The sequence below is a fragment of the Barbus barbus genome (genome assembly GCF_936440315.1).
Source record: "Barbus barbus genome assembly, chromosome: 4".
Classification (NCBI taxonomy): Eukaryota; Metazoa; Chordata; class Actinopteri; order Cypriniformes; family Cyprinidae; genus Barbus; species Barbus barbus.
The window spans coordinates 35,905,301-35,916,105 of NC_136732.1; the positions used below are offsets into that span (position 1 = coordinate 35,905,301).

General features: G+C 35.5%; 1 protein-coding gene across 2 annotated transcripts; it reads left to right on the top strand.

Annotated features, from left to right (window-relative positions):
• The first annotated feature begins 7,415 nt into the window (after window positions 1-7,415).
• On the top strand, window positions 7,416-10,281 carry LOC306868905 (ATP synthase F(0) complex subunit C2, mitochondrial-like). 2 transcript variants are annotated; one of them, XM_079415370.1, is made up of 5 exons: window positions 7,416-7,529; window positions 9,079-9,126; window positions 9,558-9,632; window positions 9,710-9,897; window positions 9,984-10,281. In XM_079415370.1, the coding sequence occupies exons 2-5, from the start codon at window positions 9,088-9,090 to the stop codon at window positions 10,096-10,098; spliced, it is 417 nt and encodes a 138-aa protein (XP_079271496.1). In that variant the 5' UTR covers window positions 7,416-7,529; window positions 9,079-9,087; the 3' UTR covers window positions 10,099-10,281. The 2 variants fall into 2 exon arrangements, with proteins under 2 accessions (XP_079271496.1, XP_079271497.1); XM_079415371.1 differs by lacking the exon at window positions 7,416-7,529 and adding an exon at window positions 7,627-8,053.
• Window positions 10,282-10,805: the final 524 nt, after the last annotated feature.

Here is a 10,805-nt window from a genome sequence, read left to right on the forward strand (position 1 = left end):
GGGTCTTTATCCCAAGCATTTTTGCATTTAGTATATTTATCTTATTTTAAGGATTTTAGAAAATTAAAAACCTAAGTTTTCAAAAAGCCTTAAGACTTGTTTTCATAGTTTAAATCTTGACTGTAAGTGTAAAACCTGTTTTGGCCATTTTTTTCGCTTGACTTTAAAAAAAAGTCTGACAGGTAAAACAACATACAGTTATTTTAAAGATAAATTAAAACAATAATTAATCGAACAAAAATTCATTCAGTTTCACTTCTCATGTAGTTATATAGCCTAAATTTTAAGAAAGTTTCTCTAAAAGGAAAACTAACATATGGTGAAATAGGTAAAAAAAAAAAAAAAATTGTATCACATAAAATTAAATCTATATACTTAAAGTTATATACATAGTAGGGTGAAGTCAGCTAAAATGGGCCACGTTTTGGTAAATGACTTACAATGCCATAAGCTATGCATGAGATCTAATGATATTCTTAGAAATTATCATGGGTCTCTTAAATATATTTACATTTTTTTAAATGTGAAAAAGTATAAAAGTTTTGAAATTATGAGAGTTAGAGTATCAGCAGGTAACTTCTTGAGCCACGGCACAACATTCAAAATGTTAAAATGTGTTAATATAAAAAGAGAACAACAGGTAATTTCAGCTTGAATCATTTTATTTTTAACAGTAAAGTGACACTATTGTCTTTAGTGTGCCATAGCAACACCGTAAATGTATTTCATTAAATAGACAGTTGAATGAATATTTAATTAAACAATGCAATTAAAATGAACTGTAGGTGTGTGTTTCTTTGCATTGGTGTCTTTTGTGTGCATGTATGTGTGTATGCTTGTATTTTTAAAAAAACTTAAGATTGTGTATGAATACATATCTACAGTCAGCCTATAAACCTATTTTCACCCTCAATTTCTGTGTAAAAGTGTGTGTGTGTGTGTATGCGCAGCCCATTTGTTTACTGAAAGATTGTTTGGGAAACCAAAAAGGTTCTTCTTCTTATATTAGCCATTCTGCATTTGAATGGTCCTGTTTATGTTTTATATTCAAATAAGTCATTTATCATATGTGATTCAGTCTTGATATCCATCTTGTTCAAGATGATGCATACGAACATTTTTATAATTATGATAAAAAATAAGTATGCCATAAAATAGGAATACTCTTCGTATGATAAGTATTTCATGCTGCTCCAGTTCCTTTTCAACAAAAGTGGTCCGCAAGAGCCTCTTAAACTCCGCAGCTCCATATGAATTACTGTCAGGGTGGGCTGAAGGGAATCTGACACCCCAAGCTGGCACACCTTTTGGTTCACCGGAATGTCCTGTTAGTGTCAGCTGTCAGTCATTTATAAACAGATGCACAAAAATGTAGTCATATGCAAACTCATTGACATGCGGTGTACACGATCATTAATTTTTTGCATTACTGCTATCATTAATCTTATCAAATAAGCACCGAAACCTTGATTAATGTTTTTATCCAGAGTGATAAAAAACAGGGATTTAGTACCTTCCGGTACTAAAAAATAGAAATATCACTTGGAGATGTTTAGGCCTCCATGGTGCTTTCCTTTTTTAAGCCTATTGCAAATTTACTCAGAAATAATAGGGTATTACAGTGGCGCCCCTTACTGGCAGAAATAAGGAAAAAAATCATAATTATATCAAAAAATAAAAGCATTACAAATATTTTCAAACTTCCAGACATAGTGATCTGCAAGAGGATGCAAAAGTATGTAAAAGTTGTTGTTGTTGTTGTTTTTCAAATTAGAGATGAAAAGTAAAATTAAGTTTTTTATTTTTAAAAATGCTTGCACAATGTTATATTTTGTATTTAATGTTTCATTATGATTTTTAAAAACTGGTCAGAGATTAGAGATTCTTCATGATTATTTTATTTCAGACAATACTTCAATAAATTATTTTTGTGCAATAACAATTATTTTTAGCCAATTCTTTTTATTTAGGAAAAAGCTTAATGCAATATATAAACTTAAATATAATCAAATATAATATAATATAATATTATAGGACTTTTTTTCCATTTCTGAAATGTGTCTATAGGTGAAGTCATTGCTATGTTTGTTGATAAAGCACTTGACATATGTGAAGTGTGTAATTACGATTACTACGGATATCACTCTGAATGTGCCCAGTGGCAGATCTTGAACGTAACTCCACGTCTGTGCTTCAGTTGCGGCTCTTTGTGGAAAACCTCGCCAGTTTTAGCTTGTAAAGACCCGTAATTTATTGCCCCTGTCATCTGTAAAACTTATCAAATCTACCTCCTGCTGAGAGAGAGCGTCTAAACTCTTAGAAAGGGTCTGATTCTGGAATATACAGAAAATACAAAATATATTTATTGCTTCAAATTCAATTTCCAGTTTATTTCAACAGGAAAAATGAATTACTCATTTACAACATTAAAGGGGTTTCAATTCTTTCAATCTTTCATTTTATCTCATGCTGTACACCTTTGATGAATTGCAGACTGTATCTAATTTCTTCAAAGTATGCTAAAAATCTGTGGAAGCTTTAGATGAATTATTGTGCAGTGAAACACATTTACTTGAAGGATGTGTTCTGCTTCATTTTCTGTTTAATCAGTGACACAAGGGCTACATTGTGAGATAGTATTATCCAGGGCTATTCCAGTTATTAATATTTTAAAGAACAAACAGGCGTATATAAAGAGAATCTGGAAAAAATTGGTATAACCTGCCAACTGAAATGAATGACAGCAGTAAAACAAAAATTTGCTTTTTATATGCACAAAATATGCATGAACAGCCTATGCATTAATGATTTATATATTAAATAGGCTAATAAAACACATATTCATTCTCATCAGTCAGTCATTCATCCATCAACATAAATCAGCTCAAATGCATAAACATGTTTCTGAAAGCAGGTTTCCAAAAATTCACAATTCAGTCTTTGGAGCTTCGTACTGTGATTTCATACATAGATACAGGCACCAGATGAAAAGAGTTAGGAGAATATTTTTTATTTTCTTTTCCAACTTGGGGTTTAGGGGTATAAAGAGGGAAGATTTCGATTAGATTTATCATGCCCATAATCCATAAAAGGTCTTGTTCAGACAGGCAGTTAAAATGATATAGACACACAGGTGAGTATAAAGGAAACTTATATAGAGAAAGGTGAAGTTCACAGCAGACAAAGGTATGCAAGTCTCAACCACTAAAAGAAGCTGTCAGATATACTGCACATCACATGAATGGAATAAGACACAAACGGCACATTTAGAGGGCATAACCAGCTTATATTTGAATCTTTCTCAGCGAACTGTTATAGAATACATTCATGTAACAGAACATATATAAAATTACACATAAAATGTAGCCTATTGTTTAATTAATTGGAGCCTCTCCAAGTTATTAAGTAGATTTTGAGTGAATATCGCTAAAATGCAAATATTTATTTTATTTTTAAATGTTTCACAGTTGTTAGAAGTTAATGTTATTTACAATACATCCATCCCCAGCTAACAAGTTCTCAAAACTTCGGCTAATGTTCTGGCAAGGTTCCCTCAAAGTTGTGACCTTTGAAGTAAGTTCATTCGGTGTTATCTGATCTTTAATCATGTTCTCAAAACATTAGCAAAAAAAACAACAGCTTTATTTAGACATCATTTTTGGAAAAAAAAAAAATTCCCTGAAATGTTTCAGTTGGATGCTCGTTAATATTTTTTTCATGTAACTAGGCTACTCGTTTCAGATTGTTCAGAGAACAATCAAAAATAACATTTCCATAATGTTTGCAAAACTATCAAATGAAATGTGTTCTTAATGTCTGCATAACCAAGAAAACCTAAAAACATTTTTTTTTAAACTGGACGCTTTTTTGAATGTTCAGACAGAGAACATTCTGAAATAATAACGTTTTCATAACTTGATGTGAACGTTAGCAAAACGTTATTGGAACATATTTAAGCAGCTGATAGCAATATTACAAACGAATCTGCATTGTTCCTACCTGTATGAATATAAAACCTTCTCCTGTAGGCCAGTGCGTGCTCTGCTGAAAATGATGAAAACACAGAGCATATATTATCACGTCACGCCTCTGTTCATCAATTTGCACTGGCTACCAATAGCTGCTCGCATTAAATTCAAGGCATTAATGTTTGCCTGCAGAACCACCACTTGCTCTGCACCCCTTTACCTAAATTCATTACTTCAGACTTATGTGCCCTCTAGAAGCTTGCGTTCTTCAAGTGAACGACGCATTATTATACCATCCCAAAGACGCACAAAAACACTTTCACAGACTTTTTCATGAACTGTTCCCATCTGGTGGAATGACCTGCCCAACTCAATCCGAGCAGCCGAATCCTTACCCATCTTCAAGAAACGGCTAAAAACTCATCTGTTCCATCTTTACTTGACCCTCTAACTCTAGCACCCTCTATTCTAATTTTATTTTATCTATGTCTTTTTATTAAAAAAAATAAATAAATAAATAATAATAATTATCTGTACTGCGTTAGGCTAGCCAAGACTTGTAATAGCACTTGCACGTTGTTGCTCTTTTGTTGGTTTTGATTGCTTCTTATGTCCTCATTTGTAAGTCGCTTTGGATAAAAGCGTCTGCTAAATGACTAAATAAATATTAGCCACTCTAATTAACTAACAATTCATATTAAATTATTATATGACATATTATTATTTTGTTGTAAAATAAGCATTTTCCATATATACTTGTTTGTCTTTCTTGCTTTGTTTGTGTAATCTTAAATCTTTCCTAAAGGATTGTGCATAGAGTTTGCAGATGTTTTTTTATATTGCCTAGATTACATTAGTTCCAGAGGCGGACAGTAACTAAGTACATTTACTTGAGTATTGTACTTAAATACACTTTTTGAGTATCTGGACTTTACTTGAGTATTATTTTCTCTGGAAGCTTATGACTTTCACTACATTTGAAAGACAAATATTGTACTTCTCACTACATTTCTATCAAGGTCCTCGAAGTAGAAAGTCGTTAGCAGCTTTGAAAGTCAGTGGGTGATTTTTTTTCCTTGTCCAAAACGTAACTTTCTTTTTTTTCCGACAGTTTATCAGTAATCACTCTTGTAGGGTTACGTAGAGTGATTTCCCAGGATTTTTGTGAACACTGACCAGTTGCAAATGCGATATTTATTAACAACAATTAAATAATAAAAAGTTAATAATGTGGTATATAAAACAGAATATTGTCTGATTTTGCTAAATTGTGCACGTGAAAATGTTACCTATAAGCCACACAATGGCCCGGTTTCACAAACGGGGTTTAGCTTAAGCCAGGACTAGGCCTTAGTTAAATTAAGATATTTAAGCAACTTTTACAAAAATGCCTTGGAAGAAAACATTTCAGGTGTGCATCTTGACACAGAACAATGACACTGACCTATTTTAAGAGATATTTTCAGTTGAGACAGCTCAAACAGTCTGGGACTAACTTAAGCCTAGTCTGTGAAACCGGGGGAATAGTTGTCGGACTTGAAGCAGCACTGCACAGACTGTTCTGTGTGTGACATTAAAGTACCACAGCAGTTATACAGCATTTTTGAAATGTTTGTTTTGATGTCAAAAGTCTTGCTGTTTTGCTTTTTTGTTAAAGCAGTGTTGCTGTTGTAAAGTTATAGAGCTACAGTTGTGTTGCTCCGTTTTAAAGCAGGTATGATTTTTTTTCTTCCTTATCACTCTTTCCCCAGGTTTCACAGATAAGTCTTAAACCTAATCCCAGACTAAAATCTAAATCTGAGCTCTTTCAAATGAAAGAAACTTGCTCTGACTGATCTTAAAATATATCAGTGCCTTTGTTTTGTCTCAAGATGCACACCAGTAATGTTTTTTCTAAGGCACACTTATAAAAGTGCATAAATGTCTTAATTGAACAATGGTCTAATCCTGGTTTAGGCTAAACCCTGTCTGTGAAACCGGGCCTTTATTTACAGGATTTCACTGTCCACTCTGTTCAAATGTGGATGAATGGCTACACATAGATGTGTGCACACACTGCTTTTGTGGGGGTGGGTCGGGGTGTTAATTACTATATATATATTTGTTTGTTTTGTTTTTTTCCCCCCCATAGGTGTTTTTACATTCTAAAAGCTCTTTATTCCAAAGATACTACAAGCTAGTTAGTCTATTCAGTAGGTGTAATGTATTGTAAGTTGCTTCAGAGGTATTGCAAGTATTAGGTACAACAATAAAAAAAACAGTGCATTGACTTAAAAAAAGGAAATTTACTTTTGGTACTTAAGTACTTTTAAAGCAAGCACTTCTGTACTTTTACATAAGTAAAAATCCCCCCAAGTTATCCCCGCTCTCCCCTGATATACTCTCAGTTTCCCTGAGAAGAATGCACAGCTCGCCCTCTAGAGATTTCCAGCAGCTATTGCAATTCAGTTCTTCTTCTTCGACTATTTGGTTTTTATCGGCGGCTGGGTGCATTACCACCTGCTTCTGCTCCGGAGTGTGGAACAGAGTTTTGCGTCACCCCGTCCTCGGTTAAGGCTAGCAGGGATAGGCCTGGCGCTACTGAGCATGCGCACATCCATACTGCGTCATTTAAAGAGACCTTTTAGATCTCCATACGTTTTTGTACAACAAATAAAATTAGAGAGGCATCTTTTAAGATTGCTCATCGTATTTATCCTTTAAAACAGGTAATTGCAACATTTTGAAAAGACATTGACTTGAAGTGCGTTTTCTGTAGAGGAAAATGAGAGTATTCTCCATTTATTTTATGATTGTATTTTGTGATTTTTATTTTTATTTTATTTTTTGTTAAACAAAGTACGAATATTGAATTGCAACTCAAAGAAAATGATGTTTTATATTTTTATGAGTATACTGTTGAATTTCCTCGTTATATAGGCTATGGAAAAAATATTATTCACAAATGTAAATGGAAAGTGAAATTTTTTTTTTTACTCATTTTAAAATAATAATTGGTCACTGCCTGACTGTACACGTTGAAATAAATAAGAAATAAAGCTTATTTTTAATTATTTTAAAGCCTTAAATATACTCTTTGAATAATTTGTACTTGTTTATGGACATGTGATGTGCTTGTTGTTGTTTTTTTGTTTGTTTGTTTTTTGTTTTCGTTTATTATTGTATTTGTTTTGATGTAATTTATTACCCTTGTATGCTCTTTCTTCTAAAAACTGCAATTTATAAAATAAATCTACAAGGCGGGATTTCCACCCAGAGCAGCCAATAGAAACAGGCGACACGGGATGCGATTCATGACTTTCCCGGCGTTCTTCCTTAAATCATTTAAACCAATCAACGAGAGGACGCCTTCTTGACAACGCACATGATTGGGTATGTTGTGTGTATTGACATACCTTGTAGCCAATCAGCGGAGGCGAACGTGACCCTCTGCCCAATCACAAACGAGGACGTAGTTCCGAAGCTTATAAAGGACAAGGTGATAGTTTTCACGGCGTACTCGTTGCCTCTAGCTGCAAGCTTGTCCCTGTTACCCCGAGCCTTGTGTGCAGTATCTAATAGGTGAGTGAGGTTTTCTCTGCATTCGTCTAAAGATACATAACGGGCACCTTTGCTTTTTTAAAGCTGTGAAAGCGTGCGGAAGATGTTGATCCGGTTCAGATAACTACAGCGCCAATCAGAGAAGCGCGTTGCTAAAGCTCCGCTAGCCGCTTGTCAAAGTCATTTCATGGGAATGAATGAATTAATCCGTTTGAGATTACATTTTAGGACCCTGACACGTCGAGCATCCGGTGAATAACACAAATGCTCCTTAGCTTCTAGATTTATTTTGCTTTTTAAATGCACGGAGGATTTATTCACCCATTGCTCGTGACACTTGTCTCGCGCTGGGCCTCAAGATCCTGTAACCTAGCGCTGCGCCCAAACCATGCAATTGCATGCATTTTTATACTACAATGAAGCGCAGCTCTAAATGTCTGTTTCATGTTGTAAAACCGTCTATATGCGTTTAAGTTTCAATAAAGTGCCAGTCAAAGCTATTGGTGACCTTCACTCTCCAGCCTGTCCTCCTGAGCAGTTTCCAGGCAAGTCCCACACCTGAAGTTTAAAATTAGTCATTTTAGGAAGGATTATTAATGTCCTTTCGTACTTAATATATTTTGAAACTACCATGGGGCTTATTCTTAGGTGTTCAAAAGGTTAACCATACAGTGACCTGAAAGAAGTCAAAATAGGTAATCTAGGTAACTATGAATAGCCAACATGTAATTAAGAGAAGTTGCATGAGAGGCGAAATTAAGTAATCTATATATTGAATACAGAGTTTATTTGCTGCTGGTGTCACAATGTGGACTATTTAACAGGCTCGGTCTAATAACCTCAGATTTGATGGCTTAAACTGTCCCTCCAATCTGTGCATTTTATTGTGGGTAAGAACTTGTATTACCGTCGTCAAACACCCAGCCCATGACCTCTATGCTGCCATGTTTGACCACTCACCTACAGGAGACGTGCTCTTGGGCTGAAGCTGTCTTGCATCCTTTGGATGGATGTTCGCACATCCATGCAGATCTAAACAGATGGTCTGTATGCATATAAAGGGTCTTTTGGTTTGGATGCGGACGAAATTAAGGAGCTCCTATTTAATCTCATCTGCTTTCTCTGAATGGCTTAGTCTTAAATTGGAGGTCTCTTCAGTTGCTGAGTTGTAACGAAGTCTTTAGGGCACAAACCTCTCCTGTCTGTTACTTTCCATAAATAAATATCACTGTGTATAGAACATTAAGGCCTGGTTTCACAGACAGGTCTTGGACTAAGCCAGGATTAGATCATAGTTCAATTAAGACATTTAAGCAATTTTTATAAACGTGCCTTAGAAAAAAAACATTACTGTTGTGCATCTTGAGACAAAACAAAGGCACTGACGTGTTTTAAAATCAGTCAGTGCAAGTTTATTTCAGTTGAAACAGCTCAGACTTACATTTTAGTCTAGGACTAGGCTTAAGCCTGGTCTGTGAAACCAGGGGTAAATGAACACTAAATTTCATGCCATGCTGCGTATGACACTAGTGCTTTTCTTTCTCCCGTCTAACATCTTTCTTCTCCACAGGCTTCAAACATGTACGCATGTGCTAAGTTTGTCACCTCACCTGCTGTGGTATGTATTCAGTCTCAAATACAGTCACACTCCATTGACCGTCTCAGAAAATGACCTTAATGCCATGTCTTTTTAGAGGAACATTGAGTTATGAGCTACTTCCATGGAAGTGATTGTCTGCATTAATATTAGTTATAACCACATTTATAATCATGCATTTAAAGGCTTGTTAAGTTTTAGAAGCTAGATTAGGAAAGGAGCTAGAGCAGTAAAGAAATGCCCACACATTCTTTTCTTCTTCTCTGCAAGTGCATTGGTTTAAGGTTGTTAAAGTTGATAACATTAATATCAATGTGATCCTTGCACTCACACACACAAAATATTTGAATCTGAAACATGCTTTCTGTTCAGGTTTGTTCATTGAAAATCAATGCATATCATATTGACATTCATGTAGTTCTCATTCTTAATTTATTTTTTTCTACCCTCAGGTCCGTGGAGGATCCAGGGTTTTGGCCCGGCCTGTTTCAGTGGTGTTCAACAGACCTGAAGCAAGAACTGAACGGGTAAAAACAATAAAGTGCCTTCCATGTGACTTGCAGCTTCTCTTGCACATACTTAAATTTGTTGCCCTCCGTCTCAGGCTGCTCTGTTGCCAGTCAGTGAAGCGAGCCTTCTTAATGTAACCCGGGGGTTCCAGACCAGCGCTGTATCCAGAGATATCGACACAGCGGCCAAGTTCATTGGTGCTGGTGCTGCCACGGTGGGTGTGGCCGGATCAGGAGCAGGAATCGGGACAGTCTTCGGCAGCCTCATTATTGGCTATGCCAGGTAATTAGCCTCTTAAACTTGGTTTATCTGTTATACATGTAGCTTGTGCTTAAGGTGCTTTTTTTTTTTTTTTTTTTCGTTTACAGGAATCCCTCCCTGAAACAGCAGCTCTTTTCCTATGCCATTTTGGGCTTCGCTTTGTCTGAGGCCATGGGTCTGTTCTGTCTGATGGTGGCGTTCCTCATCCTGTTTGCCATGTAATTTGGATGTCTTCTCTTCTGATCTGGAGATTGGAACGGACATGCACCTTAGGCCGTGGCACCGCCATTCCAACAAAACAAGAAACTCTCCCTTTTTATGTTCCCCTGTACCGTTTTTCTCGCTGAAAGTTTTATGTAAGAACTCACTTCACATAAGACCATCTGAATAAATGGTTGAAATCTGTCTGCTGTTGCTCTTGTTTTTCCGCTTTCAGGATGCATGCTTTTTGAGGAAAGGTAGTCTAGCCTGCTGTTTTTAAAACTAATATTGGGATTTGGGGAATGTTTATCCAAAAAAGTAATTGAACGTAACTTGTGACAATGTCAATTTTCTTTTTTCGGTAAAGTATCCCCTTAATACCTCCAGATTAATTTAAAATATATAGCAATGCTTAAAGGTTGCAACTCAATTAAAAACAAAACTAAAGTTTACACAATGATGCTTCCTGCTATATAACACAGGTTACACTTTTTCCCTCTCATCCCAGTTCCACCAAACAGCTTAAACCAGTCTTAGGTTGTTAGTTTTCTGATTTACTGAGAATCACTTGTTGTGTAATAAGCTCATTTTAAGTAGTGTCCATAGTCACTGCTATGCTATAATTTATTGTACTACTGTAAAACAGTAGTAACTCATTGTCAAAGCTTCTTTGTTAGGAAATCCCATATTTTGTTTCTAGAGGAGCAAATGTAGAAATGTGGCCGGAA